Raw genomic sequence first — 18,003 nt, forward strand, 5'->3', positions numbered from 1 at the left:
ACCAAGGTATAGAGTGCCGTTGCCCTCGCTGGCCATGCCAGCGCCTGGAATGGCCAGATGGCTGCCTCTAACTATCAAGCCAACGAAAGAGGCCCCTTCCAGCTCATTTATCTGACTGACTACAATACCGGCTTAACCTACACCGGAACTCTCCGCGAAGGCTTCAATTCATGCACTAGCAGCCAGTGCGCTGTCCAGTGAGTTTCGAAAGCAGAAATGATCATAGTAGCAGGCTGACGACTTGCAGTTTCTATGAAACCAGCCCCGAGGGTGCTCGTTCGCTGCAAAAATGTGGAGGACCAGCGGTGGATGCCACAACATTGACTCTGGGGGTGCTTTCGATGCCCACCATGGATTCTGCCGTGGTTCTCAGCTCTGCGATCTCTCGGCTTAAGCCTCTTATGATCTCAGTTTGTATGTTGATTGATGAAGTCCACGGTCATTTCAATCTACCGAAACACAAGGATAGAGCAAAGATGAAGGGGAAGTGCCAATAGGCATGAAGCAAAGTTGATATGGGAATTATTAGTAGACAGCATCTCAAATTCGCCGAGCTCAGATACCTATTTGATCATTCCATCACCATTGCAATGCACTTGCTCTGTCACAAGATTGCTCATTAGGCTCTCTTCGCACATCATTGGCAGCCGTCAGCTCCTTAAACAGTGTTTTCCCAAATGTTCTGAATGCAGAAGTGATGCCGCCGTGACGATACATTTCTCGCTCCATCTGACTAAGTTGGAACTCAAATTTGGATCCCTCAACATCGACCACTTGAGTCTCAAAATCAATGGTTAGATTGGTGCCGTCCCTGACCATCTCGTAGAATATCTCGTCGGATATAGTAATGCCCAAGAGGCCAATATTGGGCATGTTGCGGTGGAAGATGAAGGCGAACGATTTTGCGATCACGCATTGGACTCCACAACCTACGTATATAGTTGAGTATCAGCCATCAACCCACATTAAGAATGTACCTCCGTACCAACTAATGCCATGACAGCCTGTTCGCGCGAAGAGCCACACCCAAAGGCCTTCCCAGCAACAACAATGTTGAAACCATCTTTAACACGTCGGCGAAATTCGGGATGCATATACTGCAGGCAATGCAGAGCGCTCTGCTGATTCGTTTTCATGCCGATCAGAAACTCAGCCGGAGCCAGCTGTGGAAGATTAGTCAAGCATAGCACACCAGAGAAGTTCAGCCATACCGCATCAGTGTCAATGAAATCCCCAAGTCGTTGAACTTTTCCTGTGATAGTGTCAAGCGACGGAGCTGTTCGTACTTCATGAGATTGATTCATCGAATCACATCTTTCTGGAGAAACATGATACCCACTAGGCTCGACGTAGGTCAAAAAAGACGCGCTAGTTCTCACTGGCGACTCTGCAGTGCCGCGGATGATATTCCAGTGAGTCATGTCAATACCACTGAGCAACTCAAGGGGATCAGTCAGTCTCATGCTGAAGGAGGATGCCGCAACAGTGGCAGCAGATCCAAGGTGTCCAATTGACCCTATACCGTCCTCCATCAGCTAGAGGATGTCAGACCAGGCAAATTGATACACACCCTTGCCCATGCGATTCTCAAAATTACGGTTTTGAGAGGTGAGCCAGACTTCCCCGGGAGCTGCGTGATCAGCGGACATGCCAACGCAATAGCTGCAACCAGGGATGCCAACTTCAAACCCTGCGGCTTCATATACATCGGCAAGGCCGAGTTCTCGTAATCGGCGAAGGACTGGCAGTGACCCGGGAACCATCTTCCTCTTGCCCTCTTTCTGAGGCTGTAGACCCTTCTTCAGCCCCTGTTCGAGGACAAGGCCGGCGAGGATAAGGTCCTCTTCGGTCGTAGTGCAGGCTCCAATAAAGCACCCATCCACCTGCATCCCTATATGATCTGCCACAGGCACTACATCATCTGGCCTGGGGTATCGGGCAAAAGATGACTCAACACATCCCAGATCGATATCGTACGAGGCAGCATATTCTGCATCGTCATCAGGCCGAAAATAGTTACTGCTCGATTTATGTCGTCTCAAACGCCGTTTGGCCATAAATTCATGTGTGATATGGTCGGGGACAAACACCCCAGTAATGCCACCAAGTTCCTGTATACCATCAGCGAAGGTTCACCTCGCTAGTGTCGGTGTTGTCTAGAAATGTGATGACATACCGCCGTCATGTTGCACATGGCAAAGCGAGCGTCAGCTGAGAGATGCTGCAGCCCCGGACCAGTGAACTCGACAATTCGATCCGAGGCGCTGGTGTTTCTTTTGAGCTGTTGTAGAATATACAGTATCACATCTTTACCACTAATACCAATTCTGGGTTTACCAGCAAGCCGGATATTGACAGACTCCGGGATCCTGAACCAAGTCTCTCCCGTCACTAGGGGCAAGGTCACATCGGCAGCCCCGAGTCCAATTGCTAGACACCCCAACGCCCCGGAGGAACACGTGTGAGAATCGGATCCAATTATCAGCATGCCTGGTTGCGCTCGTTCACGAAAGAACTCGGTATGAAGGATAGTGTACTAGGGCTGTGTCAGCGTGTTACTATGTTTATTGCCCCGAAACCGCATCATGGACCGACATTCATTCCCTGGTAGTCGGTCATCTTAAATACTCTTTTTGCTCTCTCACTGGCATCAATCAGCGCTTGTATTTGCGGACGGTCATTGATTCGCGGATCAACGACGTGATCACCAGCAAGCCAGAAGCGATCGTTGCGGTAGATACCGGGGCTGCCTAGCTGGTTGTACGTGATCTCCATACCCTTCAACCAATTGAGCTAAGCACAAGAGCTAACAACGAGGAAGATGCATACTCACTGCCCATGATGCTTCCGATGCAAGGACCCAATCGACACCGACTCGAACAAGATCCCCCGGAGCTACGCATCCGTTTCCGTAAATCGCGTGCATCGCAAATATCTTCTCGCTTAGAGTCATTCCACGTCGACCTCGAGGCCGAGAGGGCAGCGGAGGCGGCATCGATCTGCTCCTATCTGCTGAATTGAGTGCTTCCAACCAGGCAGATACCAGGAACAATATCTCTGATTCTTCTTGCACGGTCGCTCTGCTGATGGCACCAAGGCCTAGTCCTCCAAGGTCGCGTGGTTGGCTGCACACGTCGAGAACATCCATGAGGGCTCTAGATTCACGTGGATGGCCCAAGTCAAGCAACCTTCTGCTCAAAATTTGCAGCTTAGGAATCACTCCGACCGATGGTCCCAGCTCTGCTTCAGGCTTTAGTGGTGGTCGGGCTTTAAGGGAACTCCCATGGCGGACGCATCATACTCATTTCATCATTGAGACGTATGCCCCGTGTTTGTTCAAGTATCGTGTAAACGGTGGCCCAGCTGGCCTCTTTTGGCTCGCCCATGTTGATGTGCCTTCAGAGAGCGGCTAGATCTTTGAGGCCATCGAAAACCGGAAGAGGGCTGATCCTCCTAGCCTACATTCGGAAAAATCCATTCTAAAATATGGCTTGTCCAAAGTTTCGGGCTTCGAAAACCGTCGATTGTACAACTAGCTGGTAAGCTGGAAGGGTCACATCCCCATTCTGTAGGTTCCAGTGCGATCAAATTTTTTGCTGTTGCTGTGTGACCTTAGCAAAAAGCCCGTTGCACATCCGAGCACACAAGACCAGGGGTCGTCAGAAATGCGCCGGTATATCAGGTATCTCAAGCCCGAAGGACGCATCAGACGGTTCCAGTCCAAATGAATAGAAGACGGAAACGCTGGTACAGCGGTCTGAAAGTCGGCTTGTATACGCGGCTCTCGTAACAGACTGGTAGAATTTTCTATTGTTGTTACAATTTATAGCAGATCTCTAGCACTGATGAATCCAAGCAGGAAAGCGCCTAGGCCTTGGTGTAGCGCAGGTAAGACTTGATCTCCCGCACGTCACCAAACTTTTTCTTCGCATCCTCGGTAGAAACAGACGGGGGAACAATCACGTCCTCGCCCACAGTCCAGTCGATGGGGGTTGCAACACCCTTCTTGTCCGCTGTCTGCAGGGCATCAATGACCCGCAGAACCTCCGCGGAGTTGCGACCAGTGGACGCCGGGTACAACATGGTCAGACGGATCTTTTTGGCCGGATCAATGACGAACACTGCCCGGATGGTAAAGGGAATGCCCTTTTCAGCGATGTTATCCAGGTCGCGCTGGTCGATCATATCGTAGAGGAAGGCGACCTTACGGTCGGGATCGGCAATGATAGGGAATTGGACGGTGGTTGACGCAACCTCGTTGATATCCTTGACCCAGTCACCGTGGGAGCTGAGATCATCGGCGCTCTGTTCACATAACGATCAATGAATATGGTGGTCTGTCTCAGTTATCGGTGGGGAAACCCACCAGACCGATCATCTTGACACCTCTCTTGTCGAATTCACCCTTCAACTTGGCGAAAGCACCGAGTTCGGTTGTGCATACCGGGGTGAAGTCGGCGGGATGGGAGAAAAGAATGGCCCAGTTGTCGCCGATGAACTCGTGGAAATCAATTTCACCATGGGTAGTCAGGGCCTTGAAGTTTGGAGCTATCACCGAGGATCGAGCGATTAGTACATCATCCGTGGAATACAGCGTATTTGGAACCAGCTGGTACCTGTTGAGCCCAATCGCAGGCGAGGCTGATCCTGGGGCACGGTCGCAAGGAATCTGCGACCGAAGGGCTGCATGAGGGGCAGCGCACGAGGGAGCTGGCGGGAGAAAGCCATCCTTGACACAGGGAGAGCTCTAGGGAGCGCAGAGAGAGCTCTGAAGCCGGTTCGGGGAAGAATGGAAGCCATTGTGCAGATAGTCTGTTAATATTCAACGAGCTCCTTGGACAAGGTTGACGACAGAAGAAAAAGAAAGAGAGAGAGAGAGAGAGAGTCGATGTTTGGAGGTTTGACAGGTGTCGATGACGATATTCTGAAGGCACGAAGGCACCAAGGCACCAAGGCACCGAGGCACCGAGGCACCAAGGCGAAGCTATCCACATTGGGAAATCAGCTCAACGCGGATGTCCGGATGCCTTAATGCCTCAATGCCTCAATGCCTGAATGCCTGACAGCCTGACAGCCTGACAGCCTGAGGCAGCACATCCACCGTACTCCGCGGAGGAGAGATCATGCTGAGAGTGAGTTAAACTCTTTTAGGCTGCAGAATGAATTACATTTACTGCAGATGAAACCGGATACACTGGGATCTGAGATGCTTAATTCTCACATAAGCTCATATGATCATATTGGGCAGCCTGTTGCGGCACCTCGGCCGAATGCTTATGTGCCATGAAGTTCTTCACCTGTTCTCCATTGGACAATACTTCTCTGACACACGGCAAAAAGACCATTATTATGTGGCTTGCATTAGTCCATCACACGGTAGTATTGGCTGACGATTATTGACTACCTCTGGGGGGAGATGTGACAGCCGAGGTGCAGACGATCAGCTTTGAGGATTCAGCCGATTTATTTACACATATAAGACACCACTCAGGCGATATGGTTGGCAGGTTCTGGGAAGGATATGCAGCTGCTGCGACGTTACTAGATCCTCCAATTTCGCAATGCGTACATCAGGCGTCTTGCTCAGTCTGGCGGCTTTGAGCCATGCAGCCTTGGAGAAACGGGCGGATTCTGCACTTGCCTACAGCTCCAACGCGGCGGGCAACTACAAGCTCTCCCCAGTCGCAGCTCCGGTGCAAGGGACAGGAAACCCTGGCGGCGAGTCAACTTGGCAATTGTCCGTTGATGACACCTCCTCTGGACACAAACAAACCATTGTCGGGTTTGGTGCGGCCGTCACCGATGCCACCGTCACTTCGTTCAACACCTTGTCCAGCTCCACACTGCAAAACCTGCTCAATGAGTTGATGACTTCTGCCGGCGCGGGATTTGCCTTGATGCGACACACAATCGGCGCCTCAGATTTGTCCGGTGATCCGGCCTATACGTACGACGACAATGGAGGCAAAGAGGATCCATCGCTGTCGGGGTTCAACCTGGGCGACCGCGGGACGGCCATGGCCCAGATGCTGGCCAAGATGAAGTCCCTGCAGCCAGAAATGAAGGTGCTCGGCTCCCCCTGGAGCGCCCCGGGATGGATGAAGCTGAACGGAGCCATCGATGGGAACACGAAGAACAACAATTTGAACGACGGATATCTCACCAGCGGCGGTACTGGGAGCACGGGCTATTCGAGTCAGTTTGCTCAGTACTTTGTCAAGTATATCCAAGCCTATGAGACACTCGGAGCGCACATCGACGCGATCACGATCCAAAATGAACCATTGAATAGCCAAGCGGGTTATCCTACCATGTACGTCTTTGACTGGGAGTCGGCACAGCTCATCCAGAATTACATCGGCCCGGCCCTTGCCAACGCCGGCTTGAATACGGAGATCTGGGCATATGATCACAACACCGGTATGTGCTCGCATCCCATAGCAGACGATGAACTCACAGATGATAGATGTGACCTCGTATCCCCAGACTGTCATCAACCAGGCTGGACAATATGTCAATTCCGTTGCCTGGCACTGTTATGCCTCGAACGTGGATTGGACCGTTCTGAGTAATTTCCACTCGTCCAACCCTGGAGTGAAGCAGTATATGACAGAATGCTGGACCCCAGCATCCGGATCATGGCATCAGGCGGCCGATTTCACTATGGGACCATTGCAGAATTGGGCCGCAGGAGTGACTGCATGGACTCTCGGTACCGACGCCCAGGATGGTCCGCATCTGTCCAGTGGTGGTTGTGATAGTTGCCGGGGCCTGGTTACGATCAACAATGGCGGATATACCCTGAACCCCGCATACTACATGATGGCGCAGTTCAGCAAGTTCATGCCACCCGGGGCGATCGTGCTGAATGGTAGCGGGAGCTACACATACTCCGGCAGCGGCGGCGTGCAGTCCGTCGCATCCCTGAACCCGGACGGCTCGCGAACGGTGGTCATTGAAAACACCTTTAACAACGACCTCTATGTGACCGTGACCATGAAGAGTGGGGATAAATGGAGCGGGAATATTCCCAGCGAGTCGGTGACCACCTGGGTACTGCCCGCTGCGGCCTGAGGTGACTCGTCCTTAGAACGCAAAGTACTCAACTGGGACAGCAAGGACCAAGAAAAGAGTGACTTGGAAAATCAGGATTCAGTTAGAGGAGGGACCGGCTCTACATTTTGAGGGATGATATCAGCTTTGAATGGCCCACTTCAAATTCATTCAGTCTTTGTTGACAAGTGATTGGAAGCCAGGGGATAGTAAATTCAAATAAAACATTTCTACGAGATTGACCAGTTAGGCTTGGCTGTTTATCCATGTTTATGGTTCTGGATTCGTCGTGATGGAGTCATGACTGTTCGCCACTCTCCCCGTGGGGTTGTTATGATAACTGGGTTCTCTCCATAACCTTTGTCACCTTTCACATCATAAACACTTCTATCTGTCTATCTCTGTCTGTCAATCTAGTCAGCGAGAACGGTAAAGAAATCCAAACTTCAAAGCTCAAGGTCTTCGTGATCATGTATCAAGCAATTGTTGGCCGTTCAAGGCCTCTATTCCATACCCTCAAGCAGAGGTTGCAGACCACAGGTAAAAAACATTTTGAGTATCACACCAGTAACCTCAGTCAAGTAACTGCTATCTTAGATCCATCCCAGAGGCGCAAGCATATCGTTCGATCAGATACCTACAAGACACCAGGGCCAATCCCCTTAGCTTCTTTGCGGCTCCAGGCGCCTGCATGGGCCACCGCAGGAGGAGGCATATACGCCACTCTGTTCGGAGTATTTAGGCTGCTGCGCTCCATGCGAGGTCTTCACTATATCTGAGACGTTGCTGTTTCATGTGGTTTGATATCGGACTGAGAATGTACTTACTACCCATATGAGAACTGGAAAAAAAAGCTGAATGACAAAGAATCATCTTGATTTGGTATCTGGATAGGATGTTGTTGTATCTCACGATGGACAATCTGATATATGCACCAAATCTCCGTACGATGACTGACAGAAACAGAATTGATGAGGTGGAGATACGAGGAGGGGCCGATCAGTCGAAGATGGGAGAAGAACACAGAAGAAGCACAAGTTTATCTAGGCCAATCATGCCAATATGCCAATATGCCAATATGCCAATATGCCAATATGCCAATATGCCAATATGCCAATCTCGGTTTCTCGCATCTCTCATCCTCCCCAGACGCTTTCGGAACTTGTTCCTAAGCACCTATTAAGCAGTTGAAATGGGCTCGACTGCTCGCACCGTTCTCGCTTTCCAACATGATGCCAAACTCTATACCTTTCAGACCATCGTGACAGCCATCCACCCATTCTCTGCATTGGAGGCCTCAAACCAGCAGCTATTCAAACAGGGCACTGATGCCGATCACGTTATCGTCACCGAGCAAACCATCTTCCATCCGCAAGGAGGCGGACAGCCCTCGGATGAGGGCCATATAACAGGCCCTTTGGGTGCGATTTTCACGGTCGCAGCAGTCCGCATGGATGCCGTGCGGAATGGTCAAGTTCTGCACTTTGGTCACTTCAACGACACATCTGCCGTCTTCACCGAAGGGGCCACGGTCGAGCAAACCATCAACGCTGACAAACGAGTGTTTTATTCGCGATTGCACACCGCGGGCCATGTTCTTGGGGCCGCCGTCAAGCACCTTCTAGCAAAGGAAGTTGAAGGGCTCAAGGAGCTCAAAGCATCCCATTTTCCCGAGTCGGCAGCATGCGAGTTCCAGGGACTGATCGATGGGAAATGGAAGGAGCCTGTCCAGCGCAAGGTTGACGAATTGATTGCTGCCAAGTTGCCCGTCCAGGTGGAGTGGTGGGACGAGGAAGAGTTTCGCAGGCGAGGGATGGAACGACTGATCCCCGATCAGAGTCTTGTCGCGCCAGGAGAGAAATTCCGCGTGGTCAACATCGTGGGAGCGGATGTGTATCCCTGTGGAGGAACACATGTTGATACGACTGATCAATGTGGGACAACGACCGTCAGGAAGATTACGCGAAAGACGGGCAATTCCAAGGTCAGCTATACAGTGAACGAATAGATTCATTGGCCCGGAAGACTCCAAAATAGACTTCGGATGGATTGCCGATATTGCACATCTCTCAACGAAGGTGTATATAAACAGAGAAGGAGATGCCAAAAGAAAGTTCAAGGATAAACGAATACATCCGAAAAAGGCGTCAATAAACTGACGGGAAGTATAGAAGAAGTAGAATCCAAGTTGAAACAATGCCTGGGTCTAGCTTTCTTTGTGTTAAGAAAAAGACATCGAGGACAGTATGTTTACAGTCCACCGGCGGCACAAATCTTCTCAGCAGCCGAGACACGCTGGGCATAGCGATCCGGATAGGCGGACACCTGGACCTTCTGGCAGAGTTTGCCCACATTCATGGTCTTCCAGCCGCTGATATTCTTCATCTTGGCGAAGAACTGAGCAGCAGAACGAGCAGGGTCCATGTCGGCAGCGATGTCGGGATAGTAGATGGCCCGTTGCTGGAAGATGCCCACGCTGTCATAGTCGTGGCCTACGGCATCATGCTTATACTTGAGCGACGCGGGGACCTTGCTGTTGGCGTAGATCAGGAGGTTGGACTAGATCATTCGGATGTTAGACAAAAAGAGCTGATCGTGGACGACAGTGTTTGCCATTGACTCACCTCAACCAGACCAGTTGCAATACCAGCCAGACAACCCTGACGACCGAGATTCTCTTTCTTTGCTTCACCGATGATATCACGAGCATGAGATGACTGAGTGGCAGTCAGGCCGGGCAGATTGCCGCTACCACCGCTACCACCGCTGCCACCATCACTGCCCCCGTCGCAGTGCTTGGTCACGTAGCCGGTCGTACCGGTCTTGACATAGTAATCGGCGACATAACAGCCGTCGGACGTCTTGTCCCAGAGCGAGTCGCCCTTGACGTCGGTACCAGTGGCCTGGCAGACAATGGAGACCTGATGGCCCTTCGGATAGCTTTTGACGACCTTGTAGCTGGTACCAGGGCCCGAGCGGCAGTTGACCCCATCACCGGTGATAGGGTATGCGCTCACCAAGGGGATGCTGGCGGCGAAGGAGAGGGCGACAAGAGGAAGATACAACATGGTCCTGATGTACAAAGAACCTGACGTAGGGAGAATATTGGACTGGTAGTTTGATTGAGGCGTGGGAAGTGAGTTGAATGGATTGGGAGAGAAGATTGACCCTAAATGGAGGATCTGAAAGCTCTTTATATAGTTGATTGGGAAGTACCCATGTCTCGTTCTGAGGCTACTTTGAGGCACACCAATTATTATCCTTCGCTGCCCTCAGGAGCCAGTAACCATAGTCAAGTGCATCAAGAACACGGGGATCCTCGTTTGTTCTCGTATAGAAATGAAGTAGGATACAAATGAGGTCGAATCTGATGCTGATCGGAGATTGCAACATCTTTGGATACGAGAGAAAGATGGCTAAGGGCATGGCCATACCCAGATCATTCCTGGCCCCATACACAGTATCAAAAGGTTCCTTTCTCGTACGAGACCCTCGGATGCAACCCGCTGGGCTGATGCTGCACAGTAACCCTTTCGGGATGAATCGGTCAAATACGAAGCTTAGCGTCCGTGTTCCTGCGCATTGATTATTCTCAAGTCTACCCTATCACGGTTCGTATTCCAAATATAGACGAGCACCCTTGCATGCCGATCAGGACAGAGAAAAGAGTTGCTTGAAAGATGGATGCCTATACAACCTCGGCTCGATCTGGATCTTATGGGTGGATATACATCTCCATCGGTCTTATCCCGAATGGAATGTTGCGAGGGAGGCTCAGAGTCGATCGTAATAGTCTTTGAACAGATTATAATCGAATGTTAATATATCTAGATGTTGGTATCTCGTAATATCTTTATCTTGACATCGTGGTATACTGATATTATACTGATTCAAGTGAAGCAGAGGGCACGTGATGGTGTACAGTCGATGACCGAACCACCTCGTCATCGTTAGCCCAGCATGGATTTCTTCTCTCTCCCTGGTTCAGACATCAGAAGATCGAAAAAAAATTAATAGCAATTTCAGAACCCTTCTTTCTATTAGCTGAGAGTGATCGTAGTAGCAAAATGTCTCTCTATGAGCGTGTGGCAGCTGTTAGTGAGCGACACAATCAAATCCTGGAGAAGATCAAAGCCGTGGAACACGCACCCAGCACTCTTAAGTCCCATGAAGCATATCTATCCGATCTCAAAAGTCAGATCGTGCAGACCAACAAGCGTCTCGAGAAGTTGGCCAGCGTTACCCAGATTGAACGCGAGCAACATGAGAAATATAGGGATAGCACCGTCCGCCGACTGATGTACAGTGCAGTTGGCAAACGGGCGGATTTCGAAACCAAAGCTGAAAATGAGATGCGGGACTACTATGACGCGCTTCAGAAGGAAACCGAAATTAAGGCACAGAAAGAGACGCTCGAATCGCAAATCCAAGAAGCAATCCGAGTGCAGAAGGAGCTCCAGTCCGCAAGCACCGAGTGCTCCCAATTGCACAAAGAGCTCAAGAGCATGTATGAACGGCTGTTTGAAGGGCCCACAGCTGAATTCCCGGAAGAGGACGCACAGGAAGAGGCTACAAAAGCTGCCCAAGCACATTACGACGAGCTGAATCGATCCTTGAATAACACTCGCCAGGCAATGCAGTGCCTTGCTGAAGCACAATTGATGATCAAACGCGCTCTGCTCGAGGTCAGTGAGGCGCTGCGGTATTGTGACCAGGATCTCTGGGGACTCGGAAGCACCCTCGCCGACACCGGACAACGAAGCTCACTCTCCAAAGCGCAGGCAGCAGTGAGCCAGACCCGAATGCTGGTTTCTCAGGCCCGCAGGCTAGATCCGTACATACAATCGCTCCCCGCAATGAACATTGCCCAAGGCAATATGATCACCGGCATTCTTTTTGATAACTTCTTCCAAAATATTAACTTCATGGCCATGATCCAGCAATCCTTTGAGGAAGTAAAGCGGGCCGAGTCAGCCCTTGGAGCGGAACTCCGGCATGCCAAACGTCGCGAAGCCGATATGCGAGATGAGGTCAGGTCTGCCGCATCTGATCTCGCCAGTGCTCAGAAGGATCTTCAGCGGATTCGAGAAGAGGCTTTCATGAAGGCCGCGGATCCCCCTCCCCCTTATATGGAGCAGACCGCGGGGTCACCTCGCCTGCAGGTATGATGGCGCATGGACGGGAGATTTCTTTGAGTGACTTTCCTGTGTGTTGGACGTTCAACCCCAATATTGTCCCTTGGCAAGGCACAATGCAGCTTAATCGACCTATCAATGGCAAGCAGGAAAACGACCATGCTTATTTCAAAGACGGTGGAGAGTTTGACGCCCTGATTCTTTCGGAGGGCAACATAACTGGAATATTGCAATGTGTGATGAAGTTTGTGGGAAAGGCACTGGACTGCTGCATGTAATTATGAGAATCATCACATGAGAATTTCATCGACCAGTGGCAGTATAAGAGAGCGAATAGGGGCATCATGGGGACTATAAATTAACTAGACTATCCTTGTCTCGGACAGCCTGGATCAGGCTGTCAAGCCGTCTATTCCCATCATGCGTGCTCCGACCTTTCTTTGGGATGTTAGATCCTGGCAGGTAGGTATTCTACGACAATTACCCGCCAGTTGCCACCTTCCTGGATGTTGAATTCATATGCTTGGTCATCTACTCGTAGGTATCAGAACTTGCCAACCTATCGATACTAAGTGCAGAATCAATGCCTGACTTCAAGCGACCCATATCGACCCACAAGAGCTTGGATATCATCGCACACCGGCGCGGACGGTCGAGGGTTATACCTTAGCCCGGATGGTCGCATCCGTATGCTCCCTTAGCCTCTGCAATGAAATCAATACTAATTATCTCCAAACATGTAGGTCTTGGTCATATTCGACTCTCGATCGTCGACCTGAGTCCTGACGGTCACCAGCCGTTCCCGTTCCATGATCATGACGCCGACATGCACACCATTGTGAACGGGGAGTTGTATGACCACGAACGGCATCGTGCAGAACTGTCTGATCGATATGATTTCAATGGGCAGACTGATTGTGAGATTGCCGTTGCCTTGTATAAGAGATACGGACTGTCCTGTCTTTCGCGACACCCTGGTATGTGAAACGTCAAATCTTTCTTGCTGCTTGCGATCGCTATAGAATCAAATCGTTCAATTACACCATCTCCAATGGCAAAATCGTGATAGCGACAGAAACGAAACAGTTTCTTGCCTTTGGTTTGCAGCCCAAGTGGGATGTGGCTCGGCTGAGAGATCAAAGGTGGTTATACGGAGCATATACTTATCTGAAGGGTGTTCGAACAGTATGTACGGTTCCTGTTAATGATATGAATACTGAGACAAAATGCATAGATTATGCCTGGTCAATATCACCTGAGCAAGAATTTTGGATCTCTGGGACATTACATGTACTGGGATATGGATTTCCCAGACAAGGCTGGTTTGGTTCTCCCTCCCGCCTCCCTCCCCCTCTCTTTTCTCTTATAGTCGGCTCATAGCAAGATAGCGAGTGACTGGGACACTGACGGAAGAAGAGATAATCTAGGGGTTGAGGAAATGCTTAGTACAGGCTGTCAAGCTTCGCCTTGGACCTGATGTCCTTGTAGGCGTCCATCTACGTGGCGGGATAGACTCTTGGGCGATCGCAGGAATCGCCGCTCAGCTGGTCACTGAACAGGGCGGGAAACTGGGCAACGATACCACGAAGGAACTCTCTCGAGTGAAGTGCTTTACCGGGGATTTTGACAAGGAAAGTGAAGTGGATGAATCTGGTAGGTCTTTGGGCGTGTTAGAGAGCTGACTTCCCCAAGGCGATAGACATCGCTTACCGAAACCTGACTTGCAGGGAGTTGATCTCCATGTGATTGAAATAGACGAGGAGTCTATGGCTCATCGCTTCGAGGAAAGCCGCCTGACACGATGAATCCCCGCTTCCCGATGTTAAATGGCACGGGTAAACTGGCCATGGCAGATATGGCCTCAAAACGGGCCATTACGGGAGACGGTCCGGACGAGCACTTTGCCAGCTGCCAGCTCCTTGTGCTATCTCCGGGAATCAGAACCTTGTTTAGGGGCGCCTCCCTCAGAAGAGGAGAGGATACGGGGTAGAGGGTCATTGCATAGGGTCCCCTACCACATAGGCACACGACATTTTTGGGGTCATGCACGTACAAGACGAGCGGGCCAATGCATCTCATGTTGCAAAGCTTGATCTTGAAAGAGCAGATTGGCCGCTTGGGTTTGTGGACTAGGAAGAAGCACACTGTACCCTAGATCTGGCGTCTAGTGAGGGTCCGTACCCCAGAAAGCGAGGTATATTGACGGATGCAATGGCGCTCGTTTAGTTCGTGCTGGAAAGCAAGGTCCCGAATGGTATTGCTCTTGTCTTATGATGAGATGCATCCCGACTAGCACAAGTCGGACATAGAATGCATACCGACTTGGCCGATATTTAGTCCCACAGAGCATGATTCCCTAACGGCGCAGATATTGTGCTCAATCTACTCAAGGATGAGAAGCTGTCATGCATGAAATTGGGGAATGAGAAACCTCATTATAGTGAACCGGCACTTGCTGAGCTATATAAATACTATATACTTCAATGTGTCATAAAGAAAGGAAAAAAAATTGATGTCGAATCGAGGGGATAAATTAATCAAAGCTGCCAGGTGCAGCAGACGGGAACGGCATTTAGCAGCCAGAAGGAAGCTTGTTGCTGGTGACGCGCTTGTTCTCATTGTACTTGGCGCCATAACCCAGACCACGTTTAGCGAAGGCCTTCCAGATCTCACACCGGTTGGCTCCCTTGGTGAGCGCCTTGTCTGCGTCGAGAATGGCATCACGGGCCTGGACGAAGTTGGGGTTGCAGGGTTGCCTTTGTCATTGTTAGCGAGAGCACTGGGCAGGATCGAACAAAAAACAGAGGGAAAAACTTACAGGGCCATTCCATCAACGACCAGCTTCATGGCGAGATACTTCCCATCGGTGGGGACGCCACCCTTCATGGTAGGCTTGGCAGAGACGTTCTTGCCGTGCTTGTCGATCAGGTTCCACATCAGCTCGTACAGCATGGTAGCCCAGACAGTACCAATGGAATGCACAGAGTCATCTCCATCAACGTTGGAGTAGGCGAGAGGGTTGGTGGTCAGCGAGGTGGAGTAAGGGTATTCGCGAATGCCCTTCGGGTCGTTAGCAGCCCATGCACCCATGGTGTAGTCCTTCGCGCGCGTATCAGCGGCCTTGAGACGGATCGCAGTGGCCATGAAGTCGCCCCAGCCCTCTCCCATACCGCCAGCTTCGATGGTAGACAGGCAGTTGGAGTTGGCCGGTCCACCCGTCAAGCGGTTGGAGACTGAGGAAGGTCAGCATGGAAAAATCTTTGTTTCCGGTGTATCCAAAGGCTGGAGGTACTTACCACCGTGCGTGTACTCGTGAATAACAATTCCTGCCTCGAAGGAACCATCTCTGTAGGGCTGAGACTTAGTCCAGGTGTACATGCGCATACGGCCTGGCTGGCCATCGGGGGGAGTGGCGAAGTTGGCGTTGTTGGTGCCCGAGCCGTCCTGCGAGTTCAGGATCACATAGTCGTTTCCACGGCCGCCCTGTCCGTTGTTGTTGAACTCAAAGTTACCCGTCTTCTCAGTGAAGCCCAGGGTGTACAGCAGGTCATGATACATGTTGGCGGTGTAGAAGAGCTGGACGATCGAGGCATCAATGTACGACGAGGGAGGCGATGAGCTAGGGGAATAGGGATAATTGAACGAGAGGTTGGAGCTCCGAGGACGATGGTTGTTGATATAGTCGTCTTCTCCCGAAGGGTTGGACTGAGCAATGCCGTTGTTGCCGCGAGTGGTAGGGTATTTCTTGGTGCCATCGCTGTTCCAGGTGAACTCGGACGCAACAGTGTCCCAAGGATCCTTGATCATGACGCGCGATCCCTCAGTTGGGTCATTGAGGCCCCAAGGGCTGTGTTCCGTGTCAGTTCTGGGAGGTCTGGGGGTGACAGAAGTGGTGGTAACTCACTAGACTTTGTAGTCGGCCTCGGCAACATAGTTCACCACACCATGGACCTCCTTGCCGCTCTGAGCATCGACGTAGGTCAAGAGCCAGTCATGGTCAACGTCGGTCTCGACTCTCCAGGTCAAAGCGAGGGTTCCATCCGGCTTGGCGAAATAAACAAGCTTCGCCTTGGGATCGGAAACGGTGCCCGAGACGCCATTGAAGACATAGCTCTCCTTTTCACCATCGGTGGGCTTGATCGAGGCCTTCTCAATACCCAGAGAGAGCTTCAGGGTCTCCATCGTGCCCTTGAGAGCAACAGTGGGGTCGGAGAAATCACGCTTGGTCAAGGAGCTCGCATCGGGAATCTTGCCCTTGAAGAAAGAGTTTCCGTGAGAGAAGATCTTTCCATCTTTTCCAACCTGTGCAAGTGCAAGTTAGCTGTTGCTCTGAAACGGAGAGATCGAAAGAGAGAGAGAGAGAGAGAGAGAGAGAGAGAAGGACTTACGTTGACGTTGAAATCAGCATTGTCGATATCCAGACCATTGGCGGTTTGACGGAAGTTGACATGGGCGATTTCATTGTCACCAACATAGTGGTCATCGACCACGCGGAATGTCAGGCCAGGGGCAATTGCCTTGACGAACTGGGTTGCGGTATCCACATAGCTCTGTTTCTCCAAAGAAGTGAAGCTGAGCGCGGGATCATTCGCGGTCTCGGTAGCGTCGGCGTAGGTGGCCGAAGTCTTAAGACGGAAGGCGTTCAGATCAACTGCACGCCGCTGAATTCCATGTCCAGCAGGGGAAGGATGGGCAAGCACAGAGGCAGGAAGGGCCACGAGGCCAGCAAGAAGAAGACCACGCATTGTAACCGGGGAAATCACAGATTTCGAGGAAAGTATACCAGAAAGAATGAATGTGCGATGGGCTCTGTTTCAACCATCAAGAACTGCCAGCGCGACGGGGGTATTTATACAGGGCCCTGATGTCTTTCTCTTCAAGGCTTCGTCCCAACCCTCGCAATCGAACCCTCCATCAACGCTTCCTCAAGCTTGGCCCGAGACATTCCGGAGCCGTGCCCGTCATGGGATATGATTGTAGATCGGGGGAACAGGGCCAAAAGGCTCTTTCGCCGCGCCTCCCATGTCAGAGCTAGTCACAGTCGAATTGATAATGACCAGTTTGGATGCAGCTCATAGTGGAGAATGAGGCCAGTGCAGGATCATGCCAAGAGGGTTTCAAGAGATATGACACGGCAGGTCCGGACGAAAGAGCCCAATCTGAAGCCGATAGACTCATGAAAGGCACGTCGCCGACGGGTCTCCGAATCAAGTCACTACAGGGTTGTCTTTTCATTGCTCCGGAGGGAGGTACCTGACCAAGACTTTTTATATTGCACTTGTCACAAGTAGGTGTGGGATATACTATGGAGGAGACTATTCCCGCCAATTATGCGCGGACTGGGCCAATGGAAACCGATAGCAGGCGGTTGCAGGTCCGACGGGCTGAGTTCAAGCAGCGCTTGGCAATGTCTTGGGTTACATGCTGGTGGAAGAACATTGGCACGATTAGTGTCGATCGCCTGTGATGTGCAGGAGATTTCTCATTCCGCGCTACTACTCCGTCGTGGGGAAATGAGGTTGTTTTAGGGGGTCTCTACTATCAGGTCCCAGGGGAAGCTTCATATGGCAGTTCGATAACGGTCTATCTAGTTAGTGAGCAACAGCCCTGATATCGTATCTTAGAGACTTCTATCTACGCTACCAAAGGATCGGCCATGTTTCGTAACTCAGTAACTAGATATACAGTGGCGATGGACGAAGAAGACCCTTTCGCATCGCATTCAGGGTCGCCGAGTCCCTGGCGCGACGATATTAGTTTTGGAATCGTGAGTTGGACGATCTATATCCATGCACATATATAGAGTCAGACGACC

At 51.1% G+C, this 18,003-nt stretch overlaps 8 protein-coding genes across 8 annotated transcripts, besides 7 other annotated features; 4 read left to right on the forward strand and 4 right to left on the reverse strand.

Annotated features, from left to right (window-relative positions):
- Nucleotides 1–579: 579 nt before the first annotated feature.
- On the reverse strand, nt 580–3,148 carry acoC (aconitase family protein; the record flags this gene model as incomplete). Its single annotated transcript, XM_001276780.1, has 7 exons — nt 580–929; nt 986–1,163; nt 1,212–1,516; nt 1,571–2,111; nt 2,177–2,536; nt 2,596–2,778; nt 2,834–3,148. 7 exons carry the CDS (start codon nt 3,146–3,148, stop codon nt 580–582), a joined length of 2,232 nt encoding a protein of 743 aa, XP_001276781.1.
- A 719-nt stretch (nt 3,149–3,867) lies between these two features.
- Nucleotides 3,868–4,800, reverse strand: ACLA_060240 (peroxiredoxin; the record flags this gene model as incomplete). The annotated part of the gene is made up of 3 exons (XM_001276781.1): nt 3,868–4,305; nt 4,367–4,548; nt 4,617–4,800. 3 exons carry the CDS (start codon nt 4,798–4,800, stop codon nt 3,868–3,870), a joined length of 804 nt encoding a protein of 267 aa, XP_001276782.1.
- A 55-nt stretch (nt 4,801–4,855) lies between these two features.
- Nucleotides 4,856–4,885: a microsatellite.
- A 42-nt stretch (nt 4,886–4,927) lies between these two features.
- Nucleotides 4,928–4,979: a microsatellite.
- A 44-nt stretch (nt 4,980–5,023) lies between these two features.
- Nucleotides 5,024–5,060: a microsatellite.
- Nucleotides 5,058–5,086: a microsatellite.
- A 475-nt stretch (nt 5,087–5,561) lies between these two features.
- Nucleotides 5,562–7,074, forward strand: ACLA_060250 (glycoside hydrolase family 30 protein; the record flags this gene model as incomplete). Its single annotated transcript, XM_001276782.1, has 2 exons — nt 5,562–6,420; nt 6,467–7,074. 2 exons carry the CDS (start codon nt 5,562–5,564, stop codon nt 7,072–7,074), a joined length of 1,467 nt encoding a protein of 488 aa, XP_001276783.1.
- A 1,026-nt stretch (nt 7,075–8,100) lies between these two features.
- Nucleotides 8,101–8,170: a microsatellite.
- Nucleotides 8,171–8,245: 75 nt separating this feature from the next.
- On the forward strand, nt 8,246–9,061 carry ACLA_060260 (putative alanine--tRNA ligase; the record flags this gene model as incomplete). The annotated part of the gene is made up of 1 exon (XM_001276783.1): nt 8,246–9,061. The coding sequence occupies one exon, from the start codon at nt 8,246–8,248 to the stop codon at nt 9,059–9,061; it is 816 nt and encodes a 271-aa protein (XP_001276784.1).
- A 242-nt stretch (nt 9,062–9,303) lies between these two features.
- On the reverse strand, nt 9,304–10,121 carry ACLA_060270 (uncharacterized protein; the record flags this gene model as incomplete). The annotated part of the gene is made up of 2 exons (XM_001276784.1): nt 9,304–9,612; nt 9,678–10,121. 2 exons carry the CDS (start codon nt 10,119–10,121, stop codon nt 9,304–9,306), a joined length of 753 nt encoding a protein of 250 aa, XP_001276785.1.
- Nucleotides 10,122–11,120: 999 nt separating this feature from the next.
- Nucleotides 11,121–12,221, forward strand: ACLA_060280 (uncharacterized protein; the record flags this gene model as incomplete). The annotated part of the gene is made up of 1 exon (XM_001276785.1): nt 11,121–12,221. One exon carries the CDS (start codon nt 11,121–11,123, stop codon nt 12,219–12,221), a length of 1,101 nt encoding a protein of 366 aa, XP_001276786.1.
- A 793-nt stretch (nt 12,222–13,014) lies between these two features.
- Nucleotides 13,015–14,178, forward strand: ACLA_060290 (uncharacterized protein; the record flags this gene model as incomplete). The annotated part of the gene is made up of 5 exons (XM_001276786.1): nt 13,015–13,165; nt 13,258–13,373; nt 13,423–13,510; nt 13,635–13,841; nt 13,949–14,178. 5 exons carry the CDS (start codon nt 13,015–13,017, stop codon nt 14,176–14,178), a joined length of 792 nt encoding a protein of 263 aa, XP_001276787.1.
- A 582-nt stretch (nt 14,179–14,760) lies between these two features.
- Nucleotides 14,761–16,933, reverse strand: ACLA_060300 (extracellular metalloproteinase; the record flags this gene model as incomplete). Its single annotated transcript, XM_001276787.1, has 5 exons — nt 14,761–14,944; nt 15,007–15,421; nt 15,485–16,035; nt 16,093–16,490; nt 16,577–16,933. The coding sequence occupies 5 exons, from the start codon at nt 16,931–16,933 to the stop codon at nt 14,761–14,763; spliced, it is 1,905 nt and encodes a 634-aa protein (XP_001276788.1).
- Nucleotides 16,526–16,567: a microsatellite.
- Nucleotides 16,537–16,566: a microsatellite.
- Nucleotides 16,934–18,003: the final 1,070 nt, after the last annotated feature.

Source organism: Aspergillus clavatus, genomic scaffold, assembly GCF_000002715.2.
Source record: "Aspergillus clavatus NRRL 1 1099423829736 genomic scaffold, whole genome shotgun sequence".
In the NCBI taxonomy this organism is placed as follows: domain Eukaryota; kingdom Fungi; phylum Ascomycota; class Eurotiomycetes; order Eurotiales; family Aspergillaceae; genus Aspergillus; species Aspergillus clavatus.